The sequence below is a fragment of the Tachysurus vachellii genome, chromosome 11 (genome assembly GCF_030014155.1).
Source record: "Tachysurus vachellii isolate PV-2020 chromosome 11, HZAU_Pvac_v1, whole genome shotgun sequence".
Classification (NCBI taxonomy): domain Eukaryota; kingdom Metazoa; phylum Chordata; class Actinopteri; order Siluriformes; family Bagridae; genus Tachysurus; species Tachysurus vachellii.
Window position 1 is genome coordinate 24235203 of NC_083470.1, and position 22902 is coordinate 24258104.

The window sequence follows — 22902 nt, forward strand, 5'->3', positions numbered from 1 at the left end:
CTACTTCTCCTAGTTTAAGCCTCTGAAATGTCCAATTGGCGTTTCTTTTCAGAGTGTTTTATAATATAACCAATCAGAACGAAGCATTCTGTAGGGCATTGACCAATCCCAGAGCAGGAGGTGGGACATTAAATAATGTGGGTGTGAAAAAAAAACTCTTGTGGTATAACACGAATATGACGTTTCGGGGCTACTTTCTCATAATGGAAGGCGTTTTTTGGATTTATCGTGTATATTTGCTCACCACGGGAAGTTTAAAGTAAACTTTCGGTAGCTATATGTGTTTATTTTGAGATGACGAGACGCTGTTTGTGTTTTGATAGAATCTAAGTAGTTAGCATGCTAAGTTTTAGCATCTAGATAAAGTTAGCTCGTTAGCTCGTTAGCTCGAGCTGAAAGAATAACATGACAACTTAAATAGCTTGTGTATCTGGGAAAATACTGCATGCTGAATATTTACGGAGTTATTTTTAAATAATATATATATACATATATATATGTTTATTTATAATTCTATAGCTGTCTAATGAGATCATCTTAGCTTGTCGGCTAACGTTAACGTTACATTGAATGACACGTCGCTAGGCTAGTCTTTTTTTTCTGGTTAGCATGTTGCTAAAAGCTAAAAATCTGACAGTTTGTTTTTTGACAGGAAAAGTTATACACTAAGCTTCAAATGTCGCTATTAACTTAAAACTTTACACGTTTTACTTTTAAAGTGTAAAATTATAAGCGTTTTGCGTTTCGAAACAAATTTTTACTGGAAGTTTTTTTTTATATATATATATTTAGTTTAATACACGTAAAAGTTATTGGGTTTGAACCTGGTTTTAATTGTGATTTAAAATACATGGTAATAAAATTAAAAAAAAAAATTAAAAATTACAAAAGTATCTTCGTATTAAAAAAAAAAACAATCCAAATTAATTTTTTTCCAAATTTTTTTTCCAAATTAAAAAATAGAATTAATTTTAAAAAATAATTTTTAATAACAAGATACTCTACTGTAAAATCTTCTAAAACTTGTCACTGTAATTTTCATAGTAATATATGCAAGCTGTGGATATCAGACATGTTCCTGTACGCATAGCATCCTGGAGTTTGCAGATTTATTCGGTCTTTCTTGTCTCTTGTGGATAAAATTTGATGGCCTAAACTGTGAGCGTAATGATGGCTGATGATGAGAACGGCGATCAGAGCTTGGACACGGTGAGCTTGCAGACGGAGGGCAGTCATTTTGGAGACGATGGAGAAAGCTCTCTGGGCTCTGACTCCGAGCTCAATGGCATGCCAGGCTACAGAGAGACAGACAAGTACGGCTTTATCGGAGGAGCACAGAAGTATTCAGCCGAATCGTAAGTATGACGTATCACCTGCAGGATAAAGACACAAGTATTTATTTAAGTTGTGATTAAATATCTACGATTTACAGATTGGAGTTTTCTGTATAATCTGATATTGAGGATGAGTATCGCAGAATGGCCGTCAGATCGGATTTGATCGGATTTGAACTTCCCTCGATCTAATCGTCCACTCTGATCAATTTATGCCTAGAACGGACGTGTTGCTCAATACAACGTTTCATGAAAAACTTGAAAAACAGCAGAGTTGGTTTAGAAAAGTCTCGCATTAATGAAACGTTATTTCAGTAAAGCACTGATGGATGAAAAATAGAACTTATCCTAAATTTTTCACATGGAGCCACTGTGCAGAAAACAACCAACAGAGTCAATTCAAAAGCCTTCCAGAAAATGTGTAACTGGGTGGAGGCTGTAATAAACAGGAAAGATTGCTATGCAAATGAGTAATACTTATTTATAAGTAATAACTAAAAAAATCGTTATGCAAATCTCACTAATAATACTCTAACTTACATTCACAGCATTTGGCAGGTGCCCTTATGTAGAGAAAATTATGGTTATCTCATTTATACATTTATACATCTGAGGTGTTCAGGGTTAAGGGCCTTGCTCATGAGCCCAACAGCGGCAGCTTGCGGGTCCTGGGATTCAAACTCGCAACCTTCCGACTGAGCTATCACTTCCACACTCGCACATATATGTTCTTTTGTTACATCTGAAGCACATTAACTGTGTTGTTTGGGACAAAACACAGTTTGTTCTGTCTTAGTTTTGTCCTCATTGCGTGCAAACCTTTGCACACAAGCCAGCATGTATCCCACAAGCTGTTCCTCTGATGATAAAAATAAAACGTCAATGCTTTATTTTAATCCATATGGTGTAAGATTTCACTAAAAAACCGAATTCACAGTTATCGGAAGGAAGCGTACACTAGTAAAAGCTCTCCTAGACCCTCTTTGTTGCTATGTAGCAGGTCAGTGTATATCATGGCAGTACTGCAAGTTTTGTTGAATTACTTGTTCATGTAGTTTTGATTTGCTGATTTCGTTTGCTGTTTGCATTACAGCATTGCTGTCAGAGCTGTGAGGTATCGGTCGATACGTTGATACTGATCTGTTTTGCGTTGTCTGACAACATACAGTAACATGCGTTCTCAGCATAAGTTGATCGGAATGAAAAATATGTAAAATCCAGCTTTTCAAACCGCAGCATCAACTTTAGCTTTAATCAGCACGTTTAGTCTTAATCTAGGGGATGCGATAGCCTAAACATTAAGGTGATGGACTGCTGATTAGAAGCAGTCATGAGGTCGATTCACAGGTCTACCAAGCTGCCACTGCTTGGACCCTGAGCAAGGACCTTAACCCTTAAATGTAAGCCACTCTGGATAAGATTGTATGCTAAATGTCATGAAACGTAAATGTAAACCCCTGTTTGGACTTGATTAGTTTTACACAAGATGGTGACATAAGACTTTTTTGTCATAAATCTTTGTTGATCTCTCTCATCATCAAGACGTCTACAGTAAGTCTACAAAGCTGCTTCTCACTGGATGCTTTTTCTTTATTGCACCATTCTGATTAAACTCAAATGAAAACGCTAGTGAAAATCCCAGGAGATCATCTGAACTACTCAAGCCAGCTGATCTATCTGATCTAGCAGATTTTATGACTGGCCGATTAGATAATTGCAGGGACGAGTCGGCGTACAGGCGTTCCTGTGTCCGATGAGCGTATATCGACAGTTGTTATATCGACAATTATTACAGTTATTCATAAACTTTCGATTAGAAGTTTCTTGCCCGGTTGCTTCACTCCTGTCTCGTTGTCTTTGGATGTTGGTCACTGTGGAGACTAGCTGAGACAGCAGAGTGATAAGAAGCTGCCCAACGTCATTCACTGACAGTAGATTCTACTGTATGTTTTCCTTATCAGTGACAGACAAGTCAGGCAAGGCAAGCGAGAAACGACAGACGTGATCAGATAGACATTAAATTCTTGGTGGGAATGTTTCAAACCGGAGCTGAGTGTTTTCCGCCGTAAAACTACACAGCGAGTTGAATCTCACAGTGCACTGCATAAATGATTACGAGCACAGGCCTCGGTGTGTCTGTGTGGTCTGGAGGAAGAAAGGGAAGAAAGCCAGTTGCTTACATATTGCAGTCATGCGCTCAGAGATAAGTGAAGAAACCCCCAGGAGACTAACTATGGGTCATTCTCTCTCTTTATGAGCCGGATGTCGTGTTTACGGAGCGCCTTCTGAGCGCACTCCGCTAACTAGCTACATGCCTGCTTGTGTATTTAGTGTCACTTCAGCAGTGTGGAGATTAACACCACGTGGATTATTTCCACTACTCAGGTCAAGCGTGAGTTAGTATGGCAAGTTATGGCACTGAGTCAGAGCGTCTTAATTAGGCAAGTTTTTCAACATCCCCTCATAAGGGAAAATATGGAAGCAGCTCCCGTGAGACTATGAGGTTAAAACAGACAAAGATACTGATGCAAATGCAAAATGTCAATTTCAGCCGGTTTAATGTTATGATTTAGAAGATGTATATGTTAAAAAATATATGAAGGATATAGGTGAAAATGTTCATAAAATTATACAATTTTCAGAGGGAGGGAGGGAGGTTTGTTCTGGCCGTATTCACTAACGATATCTGGAATAGTTTTTGACAATTATTAAGTAAAATGTGTATTATAATATAATTTATCTTGCAAGTCAAATGAGTCTTTTATTCCAGAGATGGGGGACTCGAGTCATATGACTTGAGTCGAGTCAGACTTAAGTCGCAAATTTGAGACTTGAGACTTGCTTGACAAATATTTAAAAAAAAAATCGACTTGACGTTGACTTGTCATTCATGACTTGAGACTTGACTCGGACTTGAGTTAAATGATTCAGAGATGGCCGACTCGACTTGACTCGAGTCACACTTAAGTCGCAAATTTGAGACTTGCTTGATAAATATTAAAAAAGACTCGACGTGACTTTGACTTGACATTCATGACTTGTGACTTACACATGTGTGACTTACTCCCACCTCGGTTTTATTCCCCCAAGATTATGTAAATAATCAGCGGCTGTGTGGTTTCTCAATTCGTCAAGTAACGGTTTCAATGTTAAGAAAGACATTGTACATTTTGATAGAGGTTTATAGTTATATTTAAAGTTGCATAACGTTCACCAAACACATTAGCTTCTGTTCTTATCTCTTAAGGTATAGCGAATGTGTCTAATTAACAAGAAACTCTCAGTGTTAGAAAATCTTTGTGTGGAAAACGTCACCATATCAACGACTTTAGGTGTTTCTTTGTTTGGTAAAGCGCATGATTTTAAATCTGGAGGGATCAGGGTATTGTGTGCTATTGGAAGCAAGAGGAAGATACCGTAATGTTTGTTTGCGTGCTTTGATTCCTGAGCCAGGTGTATGTTTAAGGATGGAAATCTCTTTCTAACAGTTCGGTTGTTTGTCAGGTCGAGCCTGTTTTCTGTTAAGACCCATCCGCTACCTCGACGCCTGCGTGACATGTCTATATAGCGGCTTTAGCCGTTTAAGCCCCGGACACGCCCTCGAGGGCCAACGATGACCATATGTGCTTCTGAATCATCGCAGGAAGTCGAGCGGAAACTCTGTGATGTTTTTCTAAGCGAGCAGTCACTTATTACGCCTCACATTGGCCTCACCCTCTGAGAAGGAGAAGCACTGGGTGTTGTGCCAAGTGTGTCAGTAATGAATAAAGAACCAAAACGAGTGGAAGCTTGAACCCAGACACAGAAATCTCTGCTGCTCAGTGACAGTCAGCGGATCATGCTTCCTTGTTTTGTGATTCGATGCTGCTGTTGTCACTGATTTTTATAGACACTCAACATTACAGCTTATCCTTATTTCTGGGGGGCGGAGCTTCAAAGGCACGAATCATTCAAATGTCAAAGATTGGTATAATAATTGGATCCAAGGGTAAAGTTAGTGCTTCTTGGAACTTCTTGGTCCTCTCACTGGTTCCAGATGGTATGATCAGACTTTAAATACAGAACGATGAAATCTGGAGTTATGTACAACGCACATAGTGGAGCTGGAGTGTGAAATAGTTGATCAGGCGGCTCTACGTTATGCTGAGTGGACACCATGCTTCCTGTTTGCTCTGGTTTATGGGCGTTTCGAAGCCCCGAGGTCACACACACACACACAAACCGTCTCTAAAAGCCAGAGCGAATCTCCGGTTCAAACCCTATCCTGATTTTCTAAAGCATTCATTACCTGCTTGAAAGGAAAAGCAAAGTTTGCATTCTTTCTCTTTCCTTCCTGATTTACTCGAGTTCTGATTTGGCAGATTTTTGGCCCCTGTTTTATTTTTCCTCTCTTCATATGTTGCATCATTTCCACGTTACTGTGATACTCACAGTTCTGCCTTACCGCAAATGTACTCGCCTTGAAAAAAAAGGGAAAACCATGTAGTAAGATTTTACATCTTTTTTTAGTAAAACCGTAGGACGAGGTGTTTTCTTTTTTTTTTTTTTTTTTTTTTTGATTATATGATCAGCATCGTACTTGTGTTATGATTCGAAGCTTAGAGCTACCAGTTTAGCTCTGTAAGAAACATCAGATTAATTCATTCATCTTCTACCGCTTATCCGAACTAAAGGAGCCTGTGCCTCCTCTGCCTGTGCCATCTCAGGCATCATTGGGCATCAAGGCAGGATACACCCTGGACGGAGTGCCAACCCATCGCAGGGCACACACACACACTCATTCACTCACGCAATCACACACTAGGGACAATTTTCCAGAGATGCCAATCAACCTACCATGCATGTCTTTGGACCGGAGGAGGAAACCGGAGTACCTGGAGGAATCCCCCGAGGCACGGGGAGAACATGAAAACTCCACACACACAAGGTGGAGATGGGAATCGAACCCCCAACCCTGGAGGTGTGACGCGAATGTGCTAACCACTAAGCCACCGTGCCCTCCTCATCAGATTAATTAACTACTTAAAAACTCAGAAGCCTGCGTGTATATAAGACAGACCAAAAGGAACAGGTAAAAGAACAGTATTGTCACAGCATCTCTTTAGGTAAGGCAGAGTGACGTAAGTAATAAACGTTGCTTCCTGATATAAATCTAGCTTTAGGTTGTCAAACTTGGCCATGCTAGGAGATCTCAAACTTTTTGTTAGCTAGTGAGCTCGGTTGCTGGAATTTAGGACATAAGAGGGATTTCAGTGTCCGAGTCTCGATCTGCATAATCACTGAATTTTGCTTATTGTGTTCATCACGATCATTACTAAGCGTTAGTCACGTAGCACTTTCAAAGTTCAGATGAGTTTGTTAGATCGCGGCTTAATTAGTAATAGCTCACGTGCAGTGCAATCTGTATGAGCTGCTGATTAATCAGATACAGAAAAAGAAAAGAAAAAGAAAGATACAGATTTTTTTTTCCTCCTGATTGTAGGAGAACAGACGTTACTACAAACGTCCGTCACGTCCACGTCTGGGCCGTAATTACAGGAACTTGCGTGCAAACGTTTTAGCAGACAGAACAAAATGTAATCTCGTTTCAGATTATATGGAGGATTATTATCATTTTAGACACGCACAAAAAAAAAAGGGTAGAAGGAAAAAGAGACCAAACAGGAATAAAGAAACTCTGTTTCATCTTTGTGAGTTTGTTGAAACTTGTTACACACTTCCAGTATATTTCAAACGTGGATAAAGAAGAACAAACGAAACCAGCAGGACGACTTTGCGCCAAACAACAGCATAGTGCTGCGGATTCCTGTCTGAGCCACGTGCGTGCATGTATCGAGGCAGCGATTAGTACATGGGCGGATGTGGCGAGTTTCAAAATATCATTGTATTGGGTTGCTTTCTCGAATAAGCTTAAGCGGCGTTACAGGAAAATGACGTACAATTTATGGTATTGTTTACACAAAGGTGTTAAGGCAAGCTATGCAATTTAGCCGTTCGATAATGAAAGAAAAGAAATCGAGAAAATTAATAAATCAGAGTAAGAAATAAATCTCTGACAGGTTTGAATTAATAAGGAAAATAATCAGTAAATAATCAACATGCTCGGACTAAGATTCGAACATTTTGTAAGAAACCTTTCGCCGATCGTATCGCTGTTAGCTACAGAATCTGAAAAATAATGTCTTCTAATATTTTTTGTGTGATTTGAGGTGCTATTAGAAGGATAAATGTTGTCCTAGGTGAAGAAGGGAGAAAAAAGAACTTCCGCTTCTTCATTTCCAGTCTTCTGTGTACGTGAGCGTTCGTGGAGATTTTGCTCAGTGTTGTGAAACTTGCCTCACTTTCTCCTGATGTTACAGTACAGCTTTTCCAAAATATACTTCTCCTTTCGCCATATCGAGGGTTTTCTTTGGCTCCGATAAATAACGCCGCGCGTGTTAATCTATTTATTATTAGACTTTGATTATGTCTTGCTCACTGTGTGTTTGCGTCTGGGTTTGTTCACCAGAGCTGAGGAAGTTCCCCCGGCGGTGTTAAGGCAGAGAGAGCTGAAATGGTTGGATATGCTGAAGGACTGGGACAAATGGATCAACAAGAGATTTAAGAAGGTAAAAGAGACGTTTATCAGTGCAGAATTGATGAATTAGTTGGACCTACAAGTGGACTGGGGGTTAACAGTTTGTACCTGCTCATGGAACAAGAAGAGGTTTTGGTTTCAATAGTTTCTGCTCTTTTAATAATAATAATAATAATAATAATAATAATAATAATAATAATAATAATAATAATAATGACTGCATTAACACTAAGAAATAATATAATGAAAGTGTTAAAATTCTTGAACAAATGTTTGAAGTAAAAGGGTTCTGTACCAGGGACACTGACATGCATCTCTATCTCTCCTGTATAAATCTGATATCTCTCTGATATCCCTACATTATCTCTTTGGTATCTCTCCTTTATTTTTCTGAAATCTCCCCTTTATCTTTCTATGATCTCTCCCTTATCTCTCTATCTCTCCTTTATCTCTCTGATATCTCTCCATTATCTTTCTGGTATCTTTCCTTTATCTCTGATCTCTCTGGTATCTCTCCTTTATCTCTGATATCTCTCCTTTATCTCACTATCTCTTCGTTATCTCTGTTATCTTTCTTTTATCTATGATATCTCTTATTTATCTCACTATCCCTCCTTTATCTCTGATATCTCTCCTTTATCGCTGATATCTTTCCTTTATCTATATCTTTTCTTTATGTCTCTTTCTCTCCTTTATCTTTGATATCTCTCCTTTATCTCACTATCTCTCCTTTATCGCTGATATCTCTCCTTTATCTCACTATCTCTCCTTTATCACTGTTATCTTTCCTTTATCCCTCCTTTATCTCACTATCTCTCCTTTAACGCTGATATATTTCCTTTATCTCTCCTTTATCTCACTATCTCTCCTTTATCGCTGATATCTTTCCTTTATCTATGATATCTTTTCTTTATGTCTCTTTCTCTCCTTTATCTCTGATATCTTTCCTTTATCTCTCCTTTATCTCATTATCTCTCCTTTATCGCTGATATCTTTCCTTTATCTATGATCTTTTTCCTTTATATCTCTTTCTCTCCTTTATCTCTCCTTTATCTCACTATCTCTCCTTTATCGCTGATATCTTTCCTTTATCTATGATATCTTTTCTTTATGTATCTTTCTCTCCTTTATCTCTGATATCTCTCCTTTATCTCACTATCTCTCCTTTCTCGCTGATATCTTTCCTTTATCTATGATATCTTTCCTTTATGTCTCTTTCTCTTCTTTATCTCTCTGATATCTCTCCTTCATCTTTCAGACTTCTCTACTATATTTATCCATTCTGGAGACTTTAATTCCTCAGAAACTGGCACATTGCCTCACTGCCTCATTAGCAGTGTTGTGTCTGAACAAGTACGGCATCTCACTGAACTGAACTGTCCTCACACAACTGGTGTGTGTGTGTGTGTGTGTGTGTGTGTGTGTGTCACTCTTTCTTCTCTCAAGCTCTCTAAAGCCTCTGTTTGGGCTGATGAAATCTCAGGTAACGAGGAGGTTTAGAATTCAGCTGCAGGTTTTCCTGATCTGTCATGGTTGCACTTGTAATGTGTGTTTGCATGTGTATGAGTGTGTGTTGTGTAACATATCAGTTCATTGTTTTGTTTTTTGTTTTTGCGTAATGGAGCCGTTTGTCACTTTCTTTTTCTTTACTTGTAATGTTTGATGAAAGAGAAAAAAATCTGCATGCCACCAGACCTCCCCTATGTGTTTATAACATAGTTTTATCAAAATTCTTATCGATCCAATGGGTGAATTCATTATTTATTTCTCACAATGAATTTTAAAAAGTCAATTTTAAGAGCTATTTATTTTCTGAATTGTTCTGTTATTTATTTAATTGTTTATTTATGTATTTATTTATTTTAAACATTAGTGTATTTATTATTGGACTTATTTACAGTCCATTTATTTATTATTATTAAAAATCTAGTGATGAGCTCAGCTCTGTGCACTAGATTTTTTTATGTTCTTTCTATTCAAGCAATTGTTCTTTAAAAACAAAATCAAAAATGGGAGTAAAACTTGATGTTTATCAGGACCTTCATTAGAAAAACAGTAAAATACTGTTAAATACTAATAAATCTTTTTAGCCTATGCTCAAAGACGCATTTCTGAAATTTTGTAATCGATCTTACTGAAGCATGTGATTACGGAATGTGTGAGTGTGTGAGTGTGAGTGTGTGTGTGTGTGTATTCATACGTAACTGTATTGTCTTGCTTTGTATTACTTTGAAAACACTGCACACTGTGCACAGTGTTAACATATGCATTGTAATGTGTGTGTGTGTGTGTTCATGCATGCCCACATGTGGATTGTGTGTCTAATGATGTTCCTCACACATACATATACAGGTGAGACTGCGATGTCAGAAAGGAATCCCTCCATCGATTAGAGGCAGAGCCTGGCTTTACCTGTCAGGAGGGAAAGTAAAGAAGGAGCAAAACAGCACAATATTCAAGGTCAGAGTGACACACACATACACACACACACACACACATACACGCACAGACATTCTATCTCTCTCTATAGAATGATAAGGAGAAATAGGGATGTACTGGAGGCTGAATGCACAAGTTGTGTAGTTGTGTAAGGAGTAAAACACTTAAGCCTGTGCATCCGTAGGAAACTTATTAACACCTGTGTCAATCGAATCCTGCCTCAAAGTGAAGTTTATGGCATCACTTTATGGTGTGATGGTTATTCTATCATCTCAGAGAGTATTATTCCTTTTCTGTTACAGCAGTATAAAACTGTTATAACGTGTGCGTGTGGTTTTTCCAGGAGCTGGAAAGCAAGGAGGGCGATCCAAAGTGGATAGATGTGATTGAGAGAGATTTACACAGACAGTTCCCTTTCCATGAGATGTTTGTGTCACGAACTGGACACGGGTGAGTGTGTCTGTGTGTGTCTGTGTGTCTGTGTGTGTGTGTGTGTGTGTGAGAGAGAGAGAGAGAGAGAGAGAGAGAGAGAGAGATCACTGATGTGGTTGTCTATCCCTGATTGTGAGTGTGTGTGAGAGACAGAGAGAGTGAGAGAGAGTTCACTGATGTGGTTGTCTATCTGTGACTGTGTGTCTGTGTCTGTGTGTGTATGTGTGTGTGTGTATAGGCAGCAGGATCTGTTGCGGGTGCTAAAGGCATACACACTCTACAGGCCTGATGAAGGTTACTGTCAGGCTCAGGCTCCGATCGCCGCAGTGCTGCTCATGCACATGCCCGCTGAGGTCAGTCACACTTCACACACACTTTACACACACTTCACACACACTTCACACACTTCACTCCATTTGAAAACTTGCTTCCATGATTTTCTTAAACAAATATTTTGTTACCTCATTATTTATATATGTTTAGAGTTTTCTATTCATATGTTGTAGGGATTTTCCAAATTCACAATCTTACTGTATCTGTTTCTCTCTCTGTTGATGTGTAGGATGCATTTTGGGGTCTTGTTCAGATCTGTGAGAAATACCTTCCCGGTTACTACAGTGCTGGCTTGGTAAGTCTGATACAAGAACAGCTTCACTACTGCATGAGCCAATAAACTGACCGATAGTCTTGTGACCATTTAGAAGGATTATCTCTCTGGTAAAAACAACGGCGGTTTCAAAATGACACTGCTGCCCGTTTTACGTAGGAAGGTGAAGACACACCAGATAATGGATATGATAATTACTCAGAATGAGCAGTGGTTTAACAGATTCTTGTAGGTTTGAGGCAAACTAGCAAACCAGACAGATTCACAGACTGGGATTGTACAACCAGACAAATATGTACACATGCAGGAGTATTTTCCTTTCATTCAGGGACAAAGAAAGACTAGACTTGTTCATTTTGGGGTAATAGAAATATATGTATGCTTCGAAAATATCACCGATAAGTTAATATCTGCCCTAAAAGGATTAAAAACAGACTTAAAAATATTTTGGTTTGCAGTAACAGTAAAAAAAAAAAAGAAAGGGTCGGTATTTTTTTTTTTTCAAGTTTCAATGTAAAAAAAAAAAAAAAAAGTACAATTGTGGTGATGGTGATTACGTAGGTACGACTTTAAACAAATTAGCATATCGTGACGTCATTGACTGTGTCTTCAACCCGTGCCTTCGGGCACATCATTGCAAACCTTATTTTGATGCTGGGCACAGTTTTTCCAGAACTTCGTGCCAAGTTAAAGCAATGTCGAGCGGTGCCCGAACCCATTAATATTATTTAATTGCTTTTGTATTAGTTGTTTGAAGAGTAAAAAAAAAAAGTCGGTCGGACATTAAAGCAAAAAAAAATAAAAATAATTGAGTCGGTCCTAAATTGACAGGGTCGGTCGGGTTACGGCAAACAAGAATATTTTTAAGGATGGCCTAATTGAATTTATTATATATAGAGACCAATTATTAACTTATAATAGCGATATCAGAGATAAAGGAGAGATACCAGAGAGATAATGGAGAGATATCAGAGATAAAGGAGAGATACCAGAGAGATAATGGAGAGATATCAGAGATAATGGAGAGATACCAGAGATAAAGGAGAGATACCAGAGAGATAATGGAGAGATATCAGAGATAATGGAGAGATATCAGAGATAATGGAGAGATACCAGAGAGATAATGGAGAGATATCAGAGATAAAGGAGAGATACCAGAGATAAAGGCGAGATACCAGAGAGATAATGGAGAGATATCAGAGATAAAGGAGAGATACCAGAGAGATAATGGAGAGATATCAGAGATAATGGAGAGATATCAGAGATAATGGAGAGATACCAAAGAGATAATGGAGAGATATCAGAGATAAAGGAGAGATACCAGAGAGATAAAGGAGAGATATCAGAGATAAAGGAGAGATACCAGAGAGATAATGGAGAGATATCAGAGATAATGGAGAGATATCAGAGATAAAGGAGAGATACCAGAGAGATAATGGAGAGATATCAGAGAGATAAAGGAGAGAGAGAGAGATAAGGGAGAGATGATAGAAAGATAAAGGGGAGATTTCAGAAAAATAAAGGAGAGATACCAAAGAGATAATGTAGGGATATCAGAGAGATATCAGATTTATACAGGAGAGATAAAGGAGAGATAGAGATGCATGTCAGTGTCCCTGATACAGAAACCTTTTACTTCAAACATTTGTTCAAGAATTTTAACACTTTCATTATATTAGGCTATTATATTATATGAGGCTGAGGGATTTGTCTGAGCCAGATTTCAAGCGCCATGCTGAAAAAAGTGAAGACCAATATTATCGGTTAAACCCGGTCTGAGTCGAGTTTCATGTCTATCTGAGTGAGTACGCTCGCTATAAAAACACTAACAAATAGGAATATTTTCACGTTTACTTTTTAAAACCTAAGGGCTTTTAAAATCAGGAAGGGCATCTGGCGTAAAACCTTTGCCAAATCAAATAAGTGGCCCAGATGATGACGACCTCGTACAGGGAGCAGCGGAAACAACAACAACATTACTGTTTATCTCATGCAATATATATATATATATATAACAGCACCTGAAACATCCAGAAAGTACAGCATGAGGTGCTTTATTTCCCTTTTTAAACTCTGTAAATATTGTTAACACAAAAGAAAAAAAAATTCAACTAACTTTCCTTTCAGCTAAATCAACAAGAAGCGTGATAAAGCCGTTCCAGAAAAGCCATCTGAAACACAAATATGAGCTGTATATATGTCCTGGAACGAGGCCATGCTAATTCCTCCACAAGCTTGAACAACACAACACAATAACACAACACAAGACCTCACTCACCTTTGCCAAGGCTTCGTAAGAGCTTTTATTAAGTGCAGCCGAGGAAGCCGAGCCGATCGATTCATACTTTCTCCAGTGAGTGGCGGTTTATTTAGCCGTCAAAGTCAATTAATGAGTGAAGCCTATTTATTATGAGTTGAGTTAGTACAGCTGCGCTGAACAGTCCCAGATCTCTGCTTGAGTCAGGGCTCATATCAAGGGATGCCAAGTAACGTAGAAGCTTTTTATCAGTGAAGTGCAGTTAGAGAGAAAAAGGACCTGAAATCGTTTTTGGCAACGAAGATCAGTTCAATCTGAAGTGGGAGAGGAAACAGTCGTACTCGGTATTTAGTTGTTTTGTAATCATAGGGTCTGTTAAAAAATACTTCAGAGCAGCAAACCCCACCCTGTACTTCTGTATGAGGTGACTCAACACCGCCATCTTGTGTTCGTGCGTGGTTGCGTTTTGATTCGTTCCTCCTTTATATTGCTGCCAGTTTTTTGTGTATTTTTGAACCGCACATTCATGGATACTTGGTGTAAGTGAAAAGCAGTATAATGAAATATCCATTCAGCTGGTTTCTCTTTTAAGAATAAGTTCTAACCCTTATCGTAAACGGTTACGTCTGTGCAGGAGGCCGTTCAGCTGGACGGAGAGATCCTGCACGCGCTGTTGAAGCGCGTGTGTCCGACGGCGTATCGACACCTGGACAAGCACAAGATCGAACCTGTGCTCTACATGATGGAGTGGTTCATGTGTGCCTTCTCCAGAACTCTGCCCTGGGCCTCGGTCCTCAGAGTGTGGGACATGTTCCTCTGTGATGGTCAGATGCACACACAAACACACAGATATATATTCATCACTCTTTTCTTTCAGTGTGGAGTTGGTCCTGTTTAAATGTATTCATTCTCTCTCTCTCTCTCTCTCTCTCCCTCTCTCTCTGTAGGAGTAAAGATTATATTCCGTGTAGGCTTGGTGTTGTTGAAGTCCATGCTGGGAACTCGGGATAAACTAAAGGCCTGTCCGGGTCAGTATGAGACCATGGAGGTTCTCCGAGCGATTGAACCCAAATACATGCAGGAGGCCTTCTTAGTGCACCAGGTAACACACACACACACACCAGGAAACAACAGTAAAAAGGATGATGACGAAACGAATTGTTCTCTTATTTCTGTATCACATGTTACCATAGTAATGTAGATACACTGAGTACGGTAGAATGACATTTAATACAGTAAGTCTGTTTTTTTTTTTTTGCTGTAGGTTCTAGAAATGCAGGTCTCTGCACGGGACGTGGAGCGTGCGCACCGCACGCAGCTGAAGCGCTGGAGAAAGAAGCGTGGCGAGCCCACCCGCAAACCCCCTCTGAGAATGCACAGTGCTCGTGCCATCATATCCAACGAGCCTCACACACGCCAAGACCTCCACCAAAACCCCTCCATTATCGTCCCGTTCCCATCGATCCCTAAGGAAATAGCCGAGACGAGCCTCAAAAAGAAGAGAGGTTCCATGAAGAGAAACCAACTCCTCAACATCCCTAACCCCTACGCCCTACCTATCGAGTCTAAACTCGGTTCGATATCGGAAACACAGCCTCTGAACAATGAAAACCAATACGTTGTGCTTCCAAATCCTCCATCATATCCAGCCCAGCTCCCTACAGAGCAGAAAAATCAAGTCAGAGAGACGAAAGTTTCTACAGAGCGACTCGTGCAGTCATTATCGAATTCCACCGTCAGTCCGACCCCGGGATCGCTTCCTCTTCAGCATCTATCACTCCTGCCTTCTCTCGCACACGAATCGACCCCCGAGTGGCGTCCTCACCTGCTGGACTCTCCTCGCGTCCTATTTCCAAAACCCGTCCCTGACCACGATGACCTTCCTAATAATACAGAAAAGTCTGCAGCCATTCAGGGTCAGTCTACAGACCCGAGCTCTCTCCTTACACACAACGAAGACTCGACTGCTGTGCTCCAGGACAAAAACGGTGTGCTGCACAACTCCGCAGAGAGCATCTGCAGCTCAGAGGACACCTACTTGTAACTTTCGCACACTTGGTGACTCGGAAGAAACAGGACACTGCAGATTTGGGAGAAATATTGACATTGTTTTTTACATGCAGTTGTTAATTTGAGTAGGAACATGGGATCAGTTATTACATAACCTGTGACATTTCTTAAACTAATGTTTTTTCTTATTATCACATTCACACTTTCCACCTAAGAGGCATCCGAGATGTTTGGCGTCGAAAGTCAGACGCCAAACACGTCGTGGCTTATTGACTAAAATTAGGATGAAAGTGAAATGGTGCAATTTTTTTTTTTTTTTTTTTTTTTTTTATTAAGAAACTTGTATTTCTTCCATTTTTCACTATGAAAAAACTCGGATCAGTGGCGTCAGAGAAAGTGCCGTAAAAACACATCGTCAGCGTCTCACATTCCGCCATTTCAGTGTCCCTGCGGTGCTGATAAATTGCTTCAAATTGACTGGCAAATTGTGCATAGCACCCGATGAGCTACAGTTACTATTTATAGACCTAAAAATGCCAGAACGTTTTTCAGTACTCAGACCCAGGAGTCATTAAACCTGATGGAAAGTGGAGCGTCACACTACTTTAAGACCAACTCTTAACGCTAAAATGCAGAGCATTATCAGAGGTTCTGAGGTTTGTGTGTCCGAGGCTCTACATCTGAAAAGCTTTACCCGCGAGTCCACACATCCGAGGATCCGACGTCCGAGGTTTAGGATCTCAGGCTCTAATTCTGAGGCTCTGACTTCGCTTTCTGTTCTTCACTTCTATCATTTTAACAAGTTTGTACCTTAACGGACTTCAGTTAAAACTACATAATGGACATGTGCTAATATTCGGTTTTTATATCACGCTCAGCTTAGGAAATGTCGGCCTGCCTAGTAGATCTGGGCGATTATAAGAATTTCCTTTCGTTATTTTAATTCATTCATTCATTAACCTCCTAAGGTTCCAGTAGCAGGACCCCCCGCTTTCATCGACACAGCCCGGGTTCAAGTCCCGACTCTCGGTGCCGATCCCAAGCCCGGATAAAATGCGAGGGCTGTAATAAAATGCGAGGGCTGCATCAGGAAGGGCATCAAGAGTAAAACCTGATGCAGACCAGATGATCCGCCGAGGCAACCCGAAACGGAGCAGCACTGATGTTTAACAACAGTTTTAATTTGGTTTCTAAAATACGACACAAACACACTGTGTTTTAATAAGTTAAGAGAATTAGTACAATATGACGACTGTACAATACGACGATGTCTTATTTGAACTATTTTACGCACATATGCCTAAAGTCTAAAGCCATCAAACGTGACACACTAGATTCAGTAACGCTTCATTCACAGTGCGAATTTAAGATGTATATTTTTAAAGTAATCTTTCAACGCTGCTATCAAAACCGACTCTTTCTGACCCGAACGCTGAGCGCGGATGTCTTTTTTTTTTTTTTTTTTTTTTTTGTTTTCGTCTTGTGTGTTAAACAGCGCGATATGTTGTAGAATTGTATATCGACGCGTCAACCGAACAGCATCTTCTTACTGTTTTCTTCTCGGCCACTAGACGGCAGACTTTATTCAGATGTGTGCACACTGTCCACAAACACTCTAAAGTGCCCGAGAAGTCTTTTTAACGAACGAATCTCATACGAACACTTTGTTTCTGTTACACTAACGCGTGTGTATTTCGTTCAGCGGATTTTTTCCATCCTGCTCTTTATGCAACACATAAATTGTCTGACATAATTGTAAAATAGTCACATCGTTTTCTCAATGAAATGTCTGCTATATATGATATGATATATATAATTCATACCAGACTACTGTCAACTTCTCACTAATTTGCTCCGATTCCTTTAGTTCCGTCGTAACAAATCAGACAGGGAACTCAACGATAGACGAGTTACACAATCGGATACTTTCGAGCTACGAAAAGCCTGCGGTCTTTAGCACTGAGTTTGAGATTTACGGAAGGAGTCTCCAGTGTCAGCGCAGTACGTCTCTTCAGGGCAGGACTGCGTGCTTTACGCATCGCAAGCTGCATTTAAGACGCAGTTTTGCACGGATTTAAAGCTGTAAAAGTTTTAATCCCAGACCTTGGAGATCCTGAATCAATCCTCCAGCCCGTAACTCACCTGCTAATTCATTTGTTCTGGGTTTGGTTTCTTCTGTTATGTTGCCTTGAGGGAGGAAAAAAAAAAATCTACCAAATAAATAAAAATATCCTAGAAATATTTTTGTTCACGTTTTGCCCACATCTAGTATCACATCTAGTTACACTCATTCTTACGTTAATGGGAGCTGTTACTTTATTTTTGTACGTATATAAATTTTCTAATCTTATTACTGAAGCTTTGTGACGCTGTTTGTTTTTAATAGAGAATTTTAACACAGTTTTGTTAAATGATTATTATAGAATTTCCTACACAACAACCGAACATTATTTTTGTAAACATTCCTAAAGCTTTGATTCAGATTTCTTCCTTTTCTTTTTGTCAAAGCTGAGCATATTACGTTCAATAGCATAACTGCTAAACTTTAACGATTTGCAATATTCTAATAAACTGTACCGAGAAACAACTCGACTCGTCAGAATTATGAGACGGACTCTCGAGATGTCGCACGGGACAAACTACAGGACAGAGTTTTTTATTAAGACAGACTTCATCTCGAGACACGTCCTCTGTTAAGGTGGCATTTGAATGTTCACGGAGATGTTCACAACAACAACAGCATGGCACTTATGTCTAATCTATAAATCTCATTCTGTAGATGTTGTACAATCAGATGCTACTTAAATAAAAACAATAACCAGACAAAAGTGTGGGTTGTTTTTTTTTTTGTTTGTTTGTTTTTTTGTTTTGGTATGAATGTGTGTTACAGGTCCCTCAGTTTAACTCTGTGCTGCTTGTGGGAAACGATGAGGGTCAAAAGGTCACGGGATTGACTGCGATTTTATTTACAGCGGAAAATTTCAGGGCATTTCAGTCTGCGTTGCTTTTGACTTTCAGGTATCGGCGAGAAAGATGTTCGTTGGTTCGGGGAACATTTTCATTTTCACTCTCTGTTCTCAAAGTGTACTGAATAAATCCATTACTGAAAGCAAATCATTCATCAATTTAATTTTATATTACAACACTATTGAATTCGTGTGTGTGCCCTGCAATGGGTTGGCACTCCGTCCAGGGTGTATCCTGCCTTGATGCCCGATGACGCCTGAGATAGGCACAGGTTCCCCGTGACCCGAGGTAGTTCGGATAAGCGGTAGAAGATGAATGAATGAATGAACACTATTGAATTCCAGTTTCCGATTGGTCAGAAGGTGTTGACTGATTTCCTAATAATATTGTAGCTGCAAGACAAATCAGAGTTTTACTTTAACACATACTTTCTAATGCATGATCTTCTAGGGCAAATATATGCTGAAATATGTGCTTCAAGCTGGTAGGAATCAGCCTTTTATTGATAATCCTTTTAAATGCAGTTACATGGTTTGACCACCAGAGGTCCCAATCTGCTTTAATGAGTGTGTCCTGGGTCACAGTCACATTCTAACAGTTTGAAAGAGAATTTTATAAGTTTTTAGTCAGTACCAGACTCTTACTCAGAAACTTTATTTATTAATTGTTTTGTTTATGTAATACATTTTGTTTACAAACTGTAAACTGATTTAGTTTTATACCGACAAAAATGCACAAAAATAATAAACAAACAAATAAAAAAATAAATAAGAAATAGAAATTAATCAGTTTGTGTGGATCTAGTATTGTGAATTGAATTGTAACCGTAGAATATCGTTACACCTCTAGAAACTGATGATAGACAGATTCACACAGATCTTGGATGTGGGACGTTGTCGTCCATCCTCAGTGGTGGCGGGGTCAAGTGTTCAGAAGGTCTGATAAAGCTAAAATTTCCCGTTTTCCATCAGTGTGGTCATCTTTAAGTAGATTTCTAGTGAAGACTGACTGTAATATTATAATGTAATATTGCGATTATTGACACACATGAAGCAGATCACCTCTGGCTAATTTGTACTGCACACTGAACTCCATTATTTTGCATGCACATGTTTTATTTATTACATTTACTATTTATTACATTTATTTTATTATATTTCTGGCGTTTAGCAGACCCCCTTATCCAGAGTGACTTACATTTTATTTCAATATTTACGACTGAGCAATTGAGGCTTAAAGGCCTTGCTCAGGGGCCCAGCAGTGGCAGCTTGGTGGACCTGGCAGTCGAACTCATGACCTTCCGAAATGTAGTCCAATGCCTTAACCTCTAGGCTACCACATCCTCTCACACACACAAAAAAAAAATGATGCATTATAATGCCCTTAAATTCAGTATCACGTGTGTCAATTAATATTCATTTTTGTTACGTTTAATTATAATACACCGTGTTAAGATTCGCGTCAAGGACCACAGCAATTTTCCTCAAAATGAATAAAATGTTTACAGATTTTATTCATTATTATATATAAATTACAATATAGATTTTAATACATTCAAATCATTTCACTTTTTTCCCCTTCTCTTGATTATCTGTCAAAGAAAAATATTTGAATATTCATTTCATCTGCACCATTGTGTTTGTATTCCTTGCTTAATACACTTTTTATCATCTTCGTATTTCACCCAGGATACACCCTGGACGGAGTGCCAACCCATCGCAGGGCACACACACACTCTCATTCACTCACGCAATCACACACTATGGACAATTTTCCAGAGATGCCAATCAACCTACCATGCATGTCTTTGGACCGGGGGATTAAACCGGAGTACCCGGAGGAAACCCCCGAGGCACGGGGAGAACATGCAAACTCCACACACACAAGGCGGAGGCGGGAATCGAACCCCAACCCTGGAGGTGTGAGGCTGGAGGTGCTAACCACTAAGACACCGTACCTCCATGTGATAATCATGTGAATTTATTTTTATTTCATTTTATTTTTTTACAGAACGCTATACTGTGTTAGTTTCATGTACTAACCAGGTGTTTGTTTTCATACAGGTGTCTATGTATAGAGCAGAGCTTCGGTCTGCTGTAGCACAAACACACACACACACATGTCCACAAACCCAGTCGCCTTCAGCTCGTGTAGCTTTACTGCACTGTTGCAATTTATCCGGCGCTCAAGGTTATAACACCTCTATAAAAAGAGTATTATTTGATGTTGCATTAAATAATTAAATAATGTGCCATTAGGAAGTTTTTAAGAGTTTGCTCTGATCTACAGTCACAGACACGACTTGGACGTGGTGTGAGATGATCTCTGGTCTCTTGCTGTGCTGCTTTTAAAGTGAAGGGTACTCAAGCCATGCAGATCTCCACGTATTGCTATATTTGAGTGTTTTTTTGGCTTTCTATACTCTAATGTAAACACTTACTTTAAGACTGCTTCTGTTCTCAGAGGTCTGCTTTGTGTCTTGTGTCCTTCAGGCGGTAGCTGCCCTTTAATTCTGTTTTCATTAGCAGTAATATTAACATCATGGCTATTAATATGACTGTTTGTCCAGACAAAGCTGTGTTTAGACTCGTTTAAGTTTAAAGCCTTCAAAAGAAAAGAAAAAAGCTGCTGACGGACATGGGACGATGATGGTATTCCACTGGATTTTTAGCATTATGTTTCTCTAAATCCTGTTTTTAGTGGTGGGGGGTGAGGGTGGGGGTGGGAGGAAGCTGAACAGCAAAGTAGCTGAAAAGATAGCAGTTGTATTGAGGAAGTAACGAGGGAAGATTTTTAGTTAAGACTTTATAAGCAGCTATTTCTTAACATTCTTCTACGTGTATAAATGGAGTAAATATCCTTCGGTTTTATAGACACAAGTTCTGAAATTTCTTTCTTCTCTATATAGAACAATACCTTTAAGTCAAATTCGCTGTAAAGAATGTTTGTGGTTCTTCTGCTGCTCATTCTGCTACTTGTTCTGCTTGCTCCTGTTCTACTGCTTGTTCCTGTTTGGCTTTTTCCTTGTTCCTTTTAGTTTGCTGTTTGTTCTACTGATCCTCGTTTGTCCGCTGCTTGTTCTGCTGCTCCTTTTTTCGGCTGCTTGTTCTACTGCATCTTGTTTTTTCGGCTGCTTGTTCTGCTGCTGACTGGTTTGTCTGCTGCTTGTTCTGCTGCTTCTTCTATAGCCTCTTGTTTGTCTGCTGTTTGTTCTGCAGGTCCTTGTTTTTTCTTCTGCTTGTTCTGCTGCTTGTTCTACTGCTTCTTGTTTGTCTGCTGTTTGTTCTGCAGGTCCTTGTTCTGCTGCTTCTTGGTTTTTTCTGCTGCTTGTTCTGCTGCTTATTCTATAGCTTCTTGTTTGTCTGCTGTTTGTTCTGCTGCTCCTTGTTTTTTCGGCTGTTTGTTCTGCTGCTCCTTTTTTTTCAGCTGCTGCGTCTTGGTTTTTCCGTTGCTTGTTCTGCTGCTTGTTCTACTGCATCTTGGTTTTTCGGCTGCTTGTTCTGCTGCTGCTATTTTTTCTGCTGCTTGTTCTGCTGCTCCTTGTTTTTTCGGCTGTTTGTTCTGCTTATTCTATAGCTTCTTGTTTGTTTGCTGTTTGATCTACAGGTCCTTGTTTTTTCGGCTGCTTGTTCTGCTGCTTCTTGTCTTTTTGGCTGCTTGTTCTGCTGCTTATTCTATAGCTTCTTGTTTGTCTGCTGTTTGTTCTGCAGGTCCTTGTTTTTTCGGCTGCTTGTTCTGCTGCTTCTTGTTTGTCCGCTGCTTGTTCTACTGCTTCTTGTTTGTCCTCTGCTTGTTCTGCTGCTCCTTGGTTTGTCCAATGCTTGTTCTGCAGCTTGTTCTTACTAATGGTTGCCATAGTGATAATGTTCCCCTGTGGGTGGAGAACCTAGCATTTCACTTTTAATTAAGTTTTCTTGCTGCTAAAATAAAACATTCTGGTATGAGATTTGTTGTGTATAAAATTCACCTTTGTGTACGATACGAGATAAAAGCGAAAGCACGTAGCACGTTCCTATAAGTAGCTCCATATTTGCATGAAGCTAAACTTCTCTCAGCTTTGTTACATCCTACATCTAGTCATCAGTTCTCGCCGTTGCTCATGTCATCAGAAGTCGGCAGCTCTCTTTGAAAACGAATATTCTCCGGTTTGTCGCTGCGAGTCACTGGATGTGGGAATGTAGCATTACTTGACATTCCTAACGGTTACCTGATATGCAGAGTACTACAGAAATGATCGACTGCTTTGTCCTTTAACGTACGTTCAACACTTGGTTTTGCT

General features: G+C 39.5%; 1 protein-coding gene across 2 annotated transcripts; it reads left to right on the top strand.

The window, feature by feature from the left end:
• The first annotated feature begins 151 nt into the window (after positions 1–151).
• Positions 152–18484, top strand: tbc1d10aa (TBC1 domain family, member 10Aa). Of its 2 annotated transcripts, XM_060881446.1 has the most exons (10): positions 170–270; positions 1045–1355; positions 7843–7942; positions 10264–10371; positions 10694–10800; positions 11021–11135; positions 11345–11410; positions 14281–14470; positions 14594–14748; positions 14911–18484. In XM_060881446.1, the coding sequence occupies exons 2-10, from the start codon at positions 1168–1170 to the stop codon at positions 15688–15690; spliced, it is 1809 nt and encodes a 602-aa protein (XP_060737429.1). In that variant the 5' UTR covers positions 170–270; positions 1045–1167; the 3' UTR covers positions 15691–18484. The 2 variants fall into 2 exon arrangements, with proteins under 2 accessions (XP_060737428.1, XP_060737429.1); XM_060881445.1 differs by having other exon boundaries at positions 152–1355.
• Positions 18485–22902: the final 4418 nt, after the last annotated feature.